This window comes from Erythrolamprus reginae, chromosome 1 (assembly GCF_031021105.1).
Source record: "Erythrolamprus reginae isolate rEryReg1 chromosome 1, rEryReg1.hap1, whole genome shotgun sequence".
Lineage (NCBI taxonomy): Eukaryota > Metazoa > Chordata > Lepidosauria > Squamata > Dipsadidae > Erythrolamprus > Erythrolamprus reginae.
In genome coordinates this window covers 38,022,671-38,037,556 of record NC_091950.1, presented here as the reverse complement: position 1 = coordinate 38,037,556, position 14,886 = coordinate 38,022,671, and the positions used below count along the sequence as shown (strand labels likewise).

Sequence of the window (14,886 nt, the reverse complement as noted above, 5' to 3'; positions counted from 1 at the left end):
TTTAAAATTAGCTCTTTTGTTCACAAATTTTCCATAAGATTAACAGGAAGTACCAACCAAGATTACAGAGTGAAGCCTGAAATGGAATCTTGATTATAAAGGGAACCAAGCACATAAATCTTGCTTTTCAGTAGTCAAAATATGATTCATGAGGCAAAGTTGCTTCCTGATACAAGCAGCTGCTTTTAATGCAAGATTGAGTTGTCTGCCATTGTTACTGATTAAATCGCAGACTCTCCTATTAACCAGTTATATCTGGCAAAGAGTCTAGGTTTATTGTGAAGTTGGCACCATGCAAATTATGTAATGTGCAGGTAAAGACATATAAGTATAGGTAATAGTATGTTATTTGATTAAGGTCAATGTTTATGCAAGCTGGCAATCTCAAGAAAACTTTGTGGATGTCTGAAAAAAACGATACTGTAGATTTAATTTGCAAACTTCGAGTCTTCGGAGAGGGGCGGCATACAAATCCAAATAATAAATAAAATAAATAAACGGCAGATAATATTTTCTTTGATTTGCAAAATTCGTCAGAAATGGTTAACATCTGTAATATTCATTTTCATATCTTTGACAATGTTAAAACCTGTTGCATCTAAATAATAATAATAATGTGCCACAAAATATATGTTTATTTTCCAAATAATTTCTTTTAAGAACTTACCAGGTACTTACTTTTTTTAAAGTACTGGGCAGAAAAAGAATGATAAAGGACAGGCTTAGAATGCATGTTTTATTAAGTAAAAAAAAAAACACCCAAGGTAAGGTGAATGCAATAGACCAGAGCTCTCCTACTATGTGACAAGTCGTCTTTTCCCTTGCTAGCGCCCTCAAATATAACCTACCGCTTATGTGTTCTAGTCTAGTTTTAAGGTTGTCCAGTTAAACCATCCTTTTTGAAGACTGTTTTTTTTACATCTTTTAGAGTTTCTTTTCAGAAACAATGTTAATATATATTTATATATATTTATATATATAAATGTATATTTTGTACACGATATACAGATTTGAAAACGAGACACTTTTAAAACACGGGACTGTAGTCGCAAACACTTGGGGCGCTGCGTTGCAGCCCTTCGATGTTGGTCAACTGGCGGTCAGACACCCAAGATGAAGCTATTCTAGAGCACTTATGTACACGGGTGGGCTAAACGCAATCTTTTCTCTTAGAAGGTTTAAAAGGCCTTTGTGATTGAAAGTATGTACAGTTTCGTAGCCCTGTGGAAGAGGAAAAGGAGAGAAAAAAAACCACCCACAAACTATACACAGTGTAAACATCACAAGGCATGGAATTCTACCCATGATCTGAGCCTCCCAAAAGATGTGCCGGGTGTGCTAGCAGTCCTCATCTATTTCCCTGGATTTCTTGTGAATCGTACGATTCAGGTTATGGCAGGCGGGGACCCAATGATTGTCATGAAGGCCTAACTTACATCCGGGGACATTCTTTTGGGACCTGTGACAACACATCCAGTACCCTGGCCCATAAGGTAAAGCTTGGCAATAGGGCTTGGGGTGCCACCGGCATAATGAGACGTCCCCCTTGATGTACTTCTTTTTGCACTGTTTGCAAGGGTCTTCTCTGTAGCGTGGATCACGAACCCAGCGTGAATCTGCGGGCCTGACGTTGTAGTACTCAATGATAAATCTGAAATATCCACAAGTGCATTTGAGCGCCACCAGGCTCTTGGTGGGGAGCAAACCAAATATCTTCACCATGATGTGGTGGGGCAGGAAGACCAGATATTGCTGAGGCTCCAAAAGTTGCTGGATCTTAAACCTGGTTTCCAAAAAGTCATGAGACCTCTGCCTCTTTAGATGAGATGAGTCAAGGATCTGCAGTGCATTCTCCGAGGAAATGCCAGGGCAGTCACCTGAAACATGGCTTCTCAGACAAACTAAGCCAGCAGAGGACGCTTCCTTTCCTTGGGCCCCTGCTGGACATTCCTCCGTGGGAGTCTCCACTGACTGCAGGCACTCTTGGGAGATTTCACATTTGGATAAAAGCAAGAAAAGTCTTCCTGGAAGAGAATCTTCACCAAAGCTCAAATCAGAAGATTGGGGATTTTTGCAACTCTGATCTAGCTTGCTGACAGATATGCTAATATTCAGGGATTCACTCACTCTCACATTTGCATTCAAATTGGGAACATCTAGTGATTCATTTGGTGCGTGTTCAGCTGATGAAGGTTTGTTATATAAGAAACGCGGAGATGTCTGAACTGCTTCCGAATACTTAGAGGGATGGGACTCAGGGATGTTTGGAGAATCATACCAGTTGACGGATATGGTTCCTTGCCCAGGCTTAAGGTCGTGGTTGCCTTCAAGAGAATCATCAAAGGAAGACTGGCCGGAAGAGGGACCTTCCCATAAACTAGCTTCCACTGAACCATTGTGCTTGGATCCCACCCACCCTGCCTTCTCACCATTACATTCTTCTTGGTGGAGGACCAGGGATGCTATCTTGTCAGACTCGTTCTCTGGTAGCATTCCACTTGCCAGCAGCACTCGCCCTACATTCCGCCGGAAGCTACTGTTTCTAGATAAACTCCCCGCTTCACGTTCACTTTGGTGCCTTAGGCATTCCGATTCAAGCTTTGCAACCATCTCCAAGACACGCACCGGCTCGGCTTGCTGTTCTGCACCGTGACTGCCACAGGGAGGCTTTTCAGACGGAACCTCGCAAGCCCTGAAGTCAGAAAAGAACCCAGGAGCAGAAGGGGCCGGTTTAGGTTGCCCGGCAAGCCTGGGCACGGCAGAGGCACTGGAAGAGTTTCTGGTGCAACTGGCCAGCAAAACACTTGCTCTTTGCTCCAGGAAAGCAACCATCTCGACAACCGATAGTGGTCGACCGGGGAACCCTCCTTCACCGACGTCATTCACATTATGTACAGAGCAGTGCTCAATGCCACAGGCAAAGGGCTCGGGCTGGTAGCACCTCGCATTGGCCTCTCTCATCCTTTCCAAGTGGACCTTGGCCTTTTTGATATCTTGGGACTTTTTCCGGCGCTTGGTTGCTCGCCCATCAATGTCCCAGGTGCTTTTGTTCTTCACGGCAAAGACCCGGGTGTCACTACATAGCTGGGCTGCAAAAAAGGCAATTTTCTCTTTTGTATTCCCAGGCTTTACAACGGCCCAGATATCCAGCAATCCCTCTTCCTCTTCCCCCTGATGGATGGAGGCGGGCGGGGTAGCTCTCTTCTCTTTGACCCTGGGTGCTTCCACATGGCTTTGGTTGCTGTTCCTACTGTAGAGTGCGTTGGTCGAGAGGTTCCCCAAGGGTTTCCAAAGTGGCGGAGGATTGGGTGAAAGGTTTGGCTTGGGATTCCTAGATTTTTCATCTTTTGCCAACCTCTGTTCGGTCATGGGTGGGCTTCGTGGAGAATCCAGGCTTATTTCAAAAGATCTCTCTTTCTTCTGTAACTTGAGATAGGGCTTTAAGTGCATTCCAGATATTCTGGAGAGGAAAGGGGAAAGGGAGTGAGAAAGAAAAGATATACTTTTTTAAAAAATATTGCTGATTTAAGGGTAAAGATAAGGATTAAAATGGCTCTATGAAATTTGGAATCATTACATTGTGGGTTGGTTACAAATGCAAATCATTTTATCAGGGATGGATAAACAGTATGGAAAAGTCCTTATGTACCCCAAATTCTTCCTCTTTTTTTCCTACTCTTAGAACATCTGCCTGATGGAAAGCTGAAAGCATGAAAATTGGTAGCATAATTTTCTCAAAATACAAATATAATGGTTCCGTTAAAACTTCAAAAGGTTTAAGCAGCAGCAAATTTGTTTTTTGAAGGTTTGGAAGTTTGGTTTTATTTAGAGTAATAAATATTCTGTATGTCTATTTAATACCTTATTTTTTAAAAAAGGAAATAACTACACTGCCTCAATTGATGCATCTTTGGGAGCCACAGAGACTACAAACAGGTAGCTACGCAGAATAACTGAGATCCAGACAAACAAGCTCTTTATCAGGAACCATATTACTTTGCAATCATGTATGTACCGTATTTCCCCGAAAATAAGACCCTGTCTTATATATTTTTTGATGTGCCCAAACATCTTATATATTTTTTGCTGTGCCCAAAGATCTTACTAGCGTTGGGCAGTTTCATCGCTTCCCTTTCTCGGCTGGTCTTTGCAGGGAAACCTCCTTGCAATGTAAAGAAAAACTTATCACGAGTGCCAGAAGTTGTTAACTGCTCACACTCGTGAGATGTTTTTCTTTACATTTCAAGGAGTTTCCCTGCAAAGACTGGCCGAGAAAGAGAAGCGGCGAGCTGCCAAATTTTGGTAAGATGTTTGGGCATAATTTGGGAGTGGCCGATGGGGCAGGGGATGCGTGCACATTGTTGAGGAAGGGGGTTATTTGGGGAGAGGGGCTCTTATTTCAACACGTGCCCTGAAAAGCCCCGTTGGCTTAATATCAGGGCACGCATTATTTTGGGGGAAACACGGTAAATAGTATTCATCTCACCCTCCAGGATGTGGAGATCCCATGCTGAAATGCTATAAGCACTGCTTATACAATAACAGGACCCCAGAGGGAAAGTCCAAAGGAATGAAAGCAACTTTCCTGAAGTACCAACTGGCTTTGCAGCAATGTAGATTTCTACAATCTACAACTGATGGTGCCAAGTCAAGGGGGTCAGCAATTCTGGGAGTTGGTGCATACAGATTAAAATTGCTAACCTCACCTTCTCTCAGAACTCCTCTGTGATTTGTATCAGTGTTTGTTTGTTTAAATGTATAGGCCGCCCATCTCCTGACGGACTCAGTTCGGCGTATAACAGTAAAAATACAAAATACAAAATTTTAAACCAATATTAAATATTAAAACCCCCAATATTAAAACATTCATATCTCTCTCATTCATTACTACTGGCCAGAGCAGAGTGTATCGTGCAACAGCTACAGGCCTGCCATCAAAGCCCTGTTTTTAAAGCCTTTCAGAAGGACCGGAGCCACCACAGAGAAGACCCTTCGCCACGGCCCCACCAGTCGACACTGCTTGCCTGTGTTCCTTAATAACTTTAAGATGTATGGACCAACTCCCAGAATTCCCCAGCCAGCATATTTTAAAGTGGCTAAGCTGAGAGGTGTTAGCTTATATGACAGTTCGTTTGCTGTTGAATCCCTTCTTGCATAGCCAATTTTTAAACAATTCAAATAATTTGATGTGTTCTTGTGACTCATTCGAAAACAGCCTATTCTTTCCTTTTCTATCTCTGAAATAAGCACTGTATTCTAAACCATACCTCGCCATTTTGCTAGGAAAGCAATGTATACTGCTCAAAAAAATAAAGGGAACACTCAAATAACACATCCTAGATCTGAATGAATGGAATATTCTCATTGAATACTTTGTTCTTTACAAAGTTGAATGTGCACAACAGCATGTGAAATTAACTGTCAATCATTGTTGTTTCCTAAGTGGACAGTTTGATTTACTTGGAGTTATATTGTGTTGTTTAAGGGTTCCCTTTATTTTTTTTGAGCAGTGTATAAACCTAAGCATTCCTGGGGGCATCCCCCACACCAGTTCTTTTAGCCAGTGAGTGCAGCAAATAGGAAAGCAATTCCCAAAGCAGAAGCTGGACAGCTCTGGAGAATTTCTCTTGGCCACAGAAGTCACAAGGCTTTCATACCGTTTGACTGGGTAGAAGGTGGAGGAAGTAGAATTCAGCAGTTCCCGGTGGAGGCCAGCTCGACAGGAACTCTTCATCATCACTCTCCCCACTCCCTCCCCCCCTTCCACCAGCCACAGGTTGTCACAGCCAATCCATCTCAGTCTATTGCCAGGACTCTTGCATCCGTTTGTTCAGCTTTTTGCAATGGCCAACTGGGTCTTTGACACCTAAAAACAGGTGGGAAGAAATGAAATTATGTGATCAGGCTTGAGGTCTTGAATTAGTAAAGTGTGCATAACCCACCAGTACTTCAGCCAACATTCATGGTAAAAAAAAACCTTTAAAATAGGAGGGGCACAGATTTATTTTATTTTATTTATTTATTTATTAGATTTGTATGCCGCCCCTCTCCGCAGACTCGGGGCGGCTCACAACAGTGATAAAAACAATATATAACGACAAATCTAATAATTAGAATCTAAAATAACAATTGTACATTTAAAAATCTAAAAGCAAGGAACCCCAATATAAAAAACATACATATAGTCATATCATGCACAAAAAATACATAGGCAGGGGGAGGTGTCTCAGTTCCCCCACGCTTGACGACAGAGGTGGGTTTTAAGGAGTTTACGAAAGGCAAGAAGGGTAGGGGCATTTCTAATCTCTGGAGGGAGCTGATTCCAGAGGGTCGGAGCCGTCACAGAGAAGGCTCTTCCCCTGGGTCCTGCAAGATGACATTGTTTAGTCCAGTGATTTTCAACCTTTTTTGAGCTGCGGCACATTTTTTACATTTACAAAACCCTGGGGCACATTGATCGGGGGGGGGGGGGGGGGCGGCTAAAAAAGTGTGGACAAAAAAATTATCTCTCTCTTCCTCCCCTTCACTCTATTTTTTTTCCTCCCTCCCTCTTTCTCTCCCTTCCTTCCTTTCTTTCTCTTCCTTCCTTCCTCTCTTTCTCTCTCCCTCCCTCCCTTTATGTCTTTCTCTCTCTCTCCTTCCCTCCCTCTCTTTCTCTCTCTCTTGCTTTCTTTCTCTCTTTCTCTCTCTTTCTCTCTCTCTCTCTTTCTTTCTCTTGTTCTCTCTCTCTTGCTTTCTTTCTCTCTCTCGTTCTCTTTCTCTCTCTCTCTTTCTTGCTTTCTTTCTCTCTTGCCTTCTCTCACTCTTGCTTTCTTTCTCTCTGAGCTTCGCGGCACACCTGACCATGTCTCGCGGCACACTAGTGTGCCACGGCACACTGGTTGAAAAACACTGGTTTAGTCGACGGGACCCGGAGAAGACTAACTCTGTGGGATCTGACCGGTTGCTGGGATTTGTGCGGCAGAAGGCGGTCTCGCAGATAGTTGCAGAGAACGTCACACAAATGCTAAGCAATCAGAGGGTTTCTGTGTGTGTGTGTGTGTGTGTGTGTGTTAGTTTGTAAACCACGGAGTATGAATCCAGCCAACTATGTGGTATATACCATAACCAAGGCTATATGTGAGTTTCATCACCTGTTATTCATCTGCATCAGGACCGACCAATGTTAACAAATACCATTAATATTATTATTTGTCCCAAAATGAACAATATTCAGATACATCACGTGTTGATGTATATTCTAAAAATAAAAATCCAAAAAACTTTTTTTAAAAATTGCAGATATTCTCAGAATGCAATGCTGGCTTTTAACATTTTATCCAGAATATTGGAATTTGGAGAGAAACAAAGAAACAAAACATTTTCAAGGTAGCTTCTTAGAGACATTTCATTTACCAAACTACAAAGCATCATTATAGGGAATGTAGATTTCTGGTTGCTTATAAGCAGTGGGGTAGCTTATTCTACCAGCCTTGACTGGGATATTTTTTCCTTGATTGCATTTTGGGTAGGATATTGTAAACACAGACATAAGCTAACTTGTACTGATGCCTCTACACTTACACCTGGAAAGAAGCCTAGAAATTTATCTGAAGCAAATACAGAACTTGTGGCCAGAACACAGGGTGGAAACTAAACACTATGTTTGTTAAAAATACGGACTAATATCAACCTTAACAATCAGGCTCTTTATTTATGAACGCATAGATATCAATATAATTGTATTATGGATCCCCATAAAATAGCATCAGTGTGTCACTTTATATGCTTTGGAAAAATGTCAATTCTGTTCCTTTATCTCAGGAATCCAGAGCAGGACACTGGAACTCCTCAAGAAACAGGTGTCATCTCTAGGACAGAAGGCCAAAAGCTATCATGAAGTCGCAAAACACCACCACCAAAGGCTGAGGTCTTAGTTATACAGTAATACCTCATCTTACGAACTTAATTGGTTCCGGGAGGAGGTTCGTAAGGTGAAAGGTTCGTAAGATGAAACAATGTTTCCCATAGGAATCAATGGAAAAGCCAATAATGCGTGCAAGCCCATTAGGAAAATCCCAAACATTAAGGCTTTAAAAAAAGAAAGCCGGGGGGTGGGGGCAGACTAAGCTGAGGCGAACGGAGTGGGGGAAGGGACAGCGAGAAGTGGCAAGAGGTGGCAGTCCCAACGAAGCAAGGCGAAAAGAGCCTCTCTTGAGATCCATGGGTCTTTCCCTCCTGTTTTTTCCCACCCCGTTCTGCTCATTTTCCCCACACCTTTCTCCTCTTGAGCTCCATGGGTCCCTCCCGTTTTTGCCCACCCCGTTCTGCTCATTTTCCCCACACCTTTCTCCTCTTGAGCTCCATGGGTCCCTCCCGTTTTTTCCCACCCCGTTCTGCTCATTTTCCCCACACCTTTCTCCTCTTGAGCTCCATGGGTCCCTCCCGTTTTTTCCCACCCCGTTCTGCTCATTTTCCCCACACCTTTCTCCTCTTGAGCTCCATGGGTCCCTCCCGTTTTTTCCCACCCCGTTCTGCTCATTTTCCCCACACCTTTCTCCTCTTGAGATCCATGGGTCCCTCCCATTTTTTCCCACCCCGTTCTGCTCATTTTCCCCACACCTTTCTCCTCTTGAGCTCCATGGGTCCCTCCCGTTTTTGCCCACCCCGTTCTGCTCATTTTCCCCACACCTTTCTCCTCTTGAGCTCCATGGGTCCCTCCCATTTTTGCCCACCCCGTCCTGCTCATTTTCCCCACACCTTTCTCCTCTTGAGCTCCATGGGTCCCTCCCATTTTTGCCCACCCCGTTCTGCTCATTTTCCCCACACCTTTCTCCTCTTGAGCTCCATGGGTCCCTCCCGTTTTTGCCCACCCCGTCCTGCTCATTTTCCCCACACCTTTCTCCTCTTGAGCTCCATGGGTCCCTCCCGTTTTTGCCCACCCCATTCTGCTCATTTTCCCCACACCTTTCTCCTCTTGAGCTCCATGGGTCCCTCCCGTTTTTGCCCACCCCGTCCTGCTCATTTTCCCCACACCTTTCTCCTCTTGAGCTCCATGGGTCCCTCCCGTTTTTGCCCACCCCGTTCTGCTCATTTTCCCCACACCTTTCTCCTCTTGAGCTCCATGGGTCCCTCCCGTTTTTGCCCACCCGGTTCTGCTCATTTTCCCCACACCTTTCTCCTCTTGAGCTCCATGGGTCCCTCCCATTTTTGCCCACCCCGTCCTGCTCATTTTCCCCACACCTTTCTCCTCTCTTGAGCTCCATGGGTCCCTGCCGTTTTTGCCCACCCCGTCCTGCTCATTTTCCCCACACCTTTCTCCTCTTGAGCTCCATGGGTCCCTGCCGTTTTTGCCCACCCCGTCCTGCTCATTTTCCCCACACCTTTCTCCTCTTGAGCTCCATGAGTCTTTCCCTCCTGTTTTTTCCCACCCTGTCCTGCTCATTTTCCCCACACCTTTCTCCTCTTGAGCTCCATGAGTCTTTCCCTCCTGTTTTTTCCCACCCTGTCCTGCTCATTTTCCCCACACCTTTCTCCTCTTGATCTCCATGGGTCCTGCCGTTTTTGCCCACCCCATTCTGCTCATTTCTTCCACACCTTTCTCCTCTCTTGAACTCTATGAGTCTTTTCCCCCATGCAGTTTGGAAGGGGGGAGTTTGTCGCTGGGATTCCAAGCAGCGCTGGCAAAAATGAAGGGATTCGAGGAGCCTCAGGGAAATCCCGGCGGCTGCTCGGGTTTGTAAGGTGAAAATAGTTCAGAATAAGAGGCAAAAAAAATCTTAAACACTGGGTTCGTATCATGAAAAGTTCGTATGAAGAGGGGTTCGTAAGACGAGGTATCACTGTACAGGGTTATTTGAAAAGAACGAACCAATTTCATGACGCATTGCTTCAGTTCTCAAGCATTGTCATGTAATGAGTCAGTGACCATTTGAAAGAGATCATAAGAACGTGAAACAAACACGCACACACCCTTGCTGTCTATGTTGACAGCTAATCCATTTATCATTTGTTATTTTCACGTTCTTATGTGTTCTTTATTTTCTTTTTCTCCTTTGTTTCTCTGTCTTTTTCTCCTTTCGTGGAAGGTGTTTGTTTGTTTTAAGACAAATGTACAATACTAGAATAGAATAGAATATAACTTTATTGGCTAAGTGTGATTGGACACACAAGGAATTTGTCTTGGTGCATATACGAGGCTAGTTTACAGAAATATGAAGTGGATACTACAGATTATGTACTGTCTTTTTAATTGTATATAAATTCAATATTTTTTTTGTAAAATAAAAAAAAAAAGTGAAAGAGGAGTTATCATGTTTTGAATGGCTGCCACAGGGGCAATGTAGTCGTGTCATTCTTCCGGCAACGTTCCATTGTTTGTTTACCCTTGAAATGGCAAGTCCTCCGGAAAAGGTTTCATGGGTTAGGGGGCCCAAGACCTTACTCTTTGTCCTTGGCCTGCAAGATCCCCAGACCTAACCGTAAAAGATCTCGTTCATGTTCTATCGCTACCCACTAACCTCGATGACCTTAAACATCAAATAACAACAGTGATCAACTCAGTGGGTTGTGATATGCTGATATGCGCCCAGGAGAAATTCTCTTATTGTATTGATGTTGACCGTGCTGCAGGTGGTGGCCATGTTGATTGTCCCTCTTGTCCAATGTTTACCATATGTATAGCTGCTGCAATCACTAGAGTCTCAAAATGGTCTATGCCAGTGTTTCCCAACCTTGGCAACTTGAAGATATTTGGACTTCAACTCCCAGAATTTCCCAGCCAGCATTCGCTGGCTGGGGAATTCTGGGAGTTGAAGTCAAAATATCTTCAAGTTGCCAAGGTTGGGAAACACTGGTCTATGCAGCCAGCTTTCCTGACTTAGTTTTAGTAGCCACCCAACTTAGTATGCTGGGAGAATAACCCATATCTTTTTGAACTGATGTAACAACTAACTTTATGAAAGTCAATTTTTTAACTAGCTGAAAACGGGTTGCTAAGATTTCAGCCAAGAATTCTTTCTCTATTCATGCAGGAAATGACTGGAAACAAATTTTCAGAACAGGAATCACTACATCTCCAACTGGCAATCATTTCCAGTTATAAACCAACTTTGAATAATTGATATAGCAAAAAATAGATGAAATCCTTACAAATTGACTGGACTCCAACACGTTCACTTTTTGCTTAACTGTATGTCTATAATCATTTATGATCTTCTTGGTTAAATATGCCAAAATTGCTATCCATTTTCTTATATATGTAGCATTTAGACTTCTATACCTGGCGGGACCTAGGGGAAGAGCCCCTTCTGTGTGGCGGCCCCGGCCCTCTGGAATCAGCTCCACCCTCCTCGCCTTTTGCAAGAGCCTCAAGACCCATCTATGTCGCCAGGGCATGGGGCAGTTAAATTATGCTCTCCACCCTTCTGACCATTAAATGTGTGGATGTGATTGAGTTATTGACTGCTTTTTAGTGTAATGGGATTTTAGTTTATAGTTTTTAATTATTAGATTTGTACACATACTGTTTCTGTATTGTGTTCTGTGAGCCGCCCCGAGTCTTTGGAGAGAGGCGGCATACAAATCTAATAAATAATAATGATAATGATATACCACTTCACAGTGCTTTATAGCCCTTTCTAAGTGATTTAGAGTCAGCATATATTGGCCCCAACAATCTGGGTCCTCATTCTACCCACCTCGGAAGGATGGAAGGATGTGTCAGCCTTGAAATCTACTCAACCTCATCTCAAAGCCCTCCTAGCTAAAGGCCAGAGGTCTTCAAACTTGGTAACTTTAAGATTTGTGGAGGTCAATTCCCATATAGCTGGTTCGAGAATTCTGGGAATTGACGTCCAAAAGTCTTAAAAGTTGCCAGGTTTTAGGAACCCTGCTAAAAACGAATCCCACTGATATGAACATAAGTTACTCCAAAGCACAGATGCTCAGCTTTGCAGGACTTTTTTTTTGCTGCATTTGTCAAAATTCTCTGCTGTTTTTGTTAACATGGGATTAAAAAAAAAAAAGACTTAGCAAATCAAGCAGAAAGCTGTTCCATTTCAAACAGCTCATCCGGCTGCCAGGGGGAGGGGGGTGGTGTCCCAGAGGATCCTAACAAAACAATATGCAAGTATGCAAATGCCATCCAACTCTGCCAAAACCTCAAGTCTCTTCAGATTAAATCCACCCTGAGAACTTCAAATGTTTGCATTAAAAATAAATAAATAAACAAAAAAAGAGTGACAAATTAATTACACGGCTGAATATAGATGATGTATGACCCTGGCAAAAGCTGATGATATTGCGGTGGGCCTGGAGGGCAAATCTTTATTGGAAATCCTGAACAGTCTTCCCCAATGTACTGTCCCCTCCTGACGTGTTGAATTGTAATTCTATCTGGCTGGAGATGACAGAGGCGTGTAATTAGGTTCCACAGAGTTGGCCTTCTCTGGGTCCCGTCGACTAAACAATGTCGTCTGGCGGGTCCCAGAGGAAGAGCCTTCTCTGTGGTGGCCCGACCCTCTGGAACCAGCTCCCCCCGGAGATTAGAACTGCCCCCACCCTCCTTGCTTTACGTAAACTCCTTAAAACTCAACTCTGCCGTCAGGCATGGGGAATTGAGGCATTCCCCCTCCCTCCCCCAGGCCTATAAAATTTATGTATGGTATGTCTGTGTGTATGACTGGTTTAATAATGGGTTTTTTAAATGTTTTTTTAAATTTACTAGATTTGTTATGAATTGTCTTATTGTATGATGTGAGCCGCCCCGAGTCTACGGAGATGGGCGGCATACAAATCAAATAAAATAAATAAAATAAATGAATAAACTTAACCGCATGTTGAAAAACAGACGTGTTCAAAACAATTAAATATGTCAAAGGGTTAAATAAGGTTCAAGAGGGAAGTGTTTTTAATAGGAAAGTGAACACAAGAACAAGGGGACACAATCTGAAGTTAGTTGGGGGAAAGATCAAAAGCAACATGAGAAAATATTATTTTACTGAAAGAGTAGTAGATCCTTGGAACAAACTTCCAGCAGACGTGGTTGGTAAATCCACAGTAACTGAATTTAAACATGCCTGGGATAAACATATATCCATCCTAAGATAAAATACAGGAAATAGTATAAGGGCAGACTAGATGGACCATGAGTCTTTTTCTGCCGTCAGTCTTCTATGTTTCTATCTATTGCCCCTGAAAGGAAAAACAAAGGCAATGGGATGGGATGTGGAGCTATTAAAGACATAGATGGGGAAGCCTCCTGCTGACAAGCCACTCCTATTCCCGTGTGTAAAACTGTCCCAAATCCTGAAAAATTAATGGAAATTGCTTGTTAAACATTCAGCTATTTTTACCACTGAATTCCGGCAACACAATTTGAGGGCTGGTGGAGTGCAAATGGGGTGCTGGGCCGAATCAAAGGCTTCACACAAAAAGTGGATTTTGGAAGAAGAAGAAGAAGAAGAAGAAGAAGAAGAAGAAGAAGAAGAAGAAGAAGAAGAAGAAGAAGAAGAAGAAGAAGAAGAAGAAGAAGAAGAAGAAGAAGAAGAAGAAGAAGAAGAAGAAGAAGAAGAAGAAGAAGAGAGAAAAAAGGCCGCGAATCCAGCAGATGTTCCAGTAAGCGGCTCCCGACAGGGGACAGCAATGTCACAATGGAGGATGATTATTATTATTATTCTGTTGCTTTGCCATGTATACCGAAGGCATCTGCACCAGAAACAAATTCCTTGGGTGCCTAATCATACTTGGCCAATAAAGTATTCAATTCAATTCAGCATCAAAAAAAAGATTGCTCACTGAGTTAAAGACTCAGAATTCTCCCAATAGTAGCAGCTTTTTGACCAGCACAGTCTCTGGGCTTCACTATTATGCCAGAAGCCAACTGATAAAATAATGTAAAATAATGCACCTGGGGAAAAGGAATCCTCAATCTGAGTATTGCATTGGCAGTTCTGTGTTAGCAAAAACTTAAGAAGAGAAGGATTTAGGGGTAGTGATTTCTGACAGTCTCAAAATGGGTGAGCAGTGTGGTCGGGCAGTAGGAAAAGCAAGTAGGATGCTTGGCTGCATAGCTAGAGGTATAACAAGCACGAAGAGGGAGATTGTGATCCCCTTATATAGAGCGCTGGTGAGACCACATTTGTAGTGCTGTGTTCAGTTCTGGAGACCTCACCTACAAAAAGATATTGACAAAATTGAACGGGTCCAAAGACGGGCTACAAGAATGGTGGAAGGTCTTAAGCATAAAATGTATCAGGAAAGACTTAATGAACTCAATCTGTATAGTCTGGAGGACAGAAGGAAAACATGATCGAAACATTTAAACATGTTAAAGGGTTAAATAAGGTTCAGGAGGGAAGTGTTTTTAATAGGAAAGTGAACACAAGAACAAGGACACACAATCTGAAGTTAGTTGGGGGAAAGATCAAAAGCAACGTGAGAAAATATTATTTAACTGAAAGAGTAGTAGATCCTTGGAACAAACTTCCAGCAGACGGGGTTGGTAAATCCACAATAACTGAATATAAACATGCCTGGGATAAACATATATCCATTGTAAGATAAAATACAGGAAATAGTATAAGGGCAGACTAGATGGACCATGAGGTCTTTTTCTGCCGACAGTCTTCTATGGTTCTATGATAGAGGAGCAGCAAGAGGGGTAGGTTGCACTTATCTTCCCTACCGGTTTGCACTGCATCGCATAAAATACCTGAAAAATTACCCTCTGCACATGTACAGAAGCCTTTGTGCATGTGCAGAGGGGGGTTTTCTGCAAGCCGCGATGAACGGAGGACGGCTTCAGGAGCGTGGACCACTGTCATCGCTGCCAGTTCAACGAACGGAGGTAAATTTCCACTACTGGTTAAACAACAGTTCTGAACTGGCAGCAACCCATCACTAAGC

At 43.1% G+C, this 14,886-nt stretch overlaps 1 protein-coding gene across 4 annotated transcripts in view; it reads right to left on the bottom strand.

The window, feature by feature from the left end:
• Positions 1 to 722: 722 nt before the first annotated feature.
• The window catches only part of FBXO34 (F-box protein 34), an 87,435-nt gene continuing 73,271 nt past the window's right edge, over positions 723 to 14,886 (bottom strand). For all 4 annotated transcript variants that reach the window (XM_070749691.1, XM_070749700.1, XM_070749719.1 and 1 more), the window contains 2 exons: positions 5,658 to 5,866; positions 723 to 3,460 (listed from right to left, as the gene is read on the bottom strand). In XM_070749691.1, the coding sequence (XP_070605792.1) occupies positions 1,339 to 3,460; positions 5,658 to 5,737 (2,202 nt within the window). In that variant the 5' untranslated portion in view covers positions 5,738 to 5,866 and the 3' untranslated portion in view covers positions 723 to 1,338. The remainder of the gene's footprint in view (positions 3,461 to 5,657; positions 5,867 to 14,886) is intronic.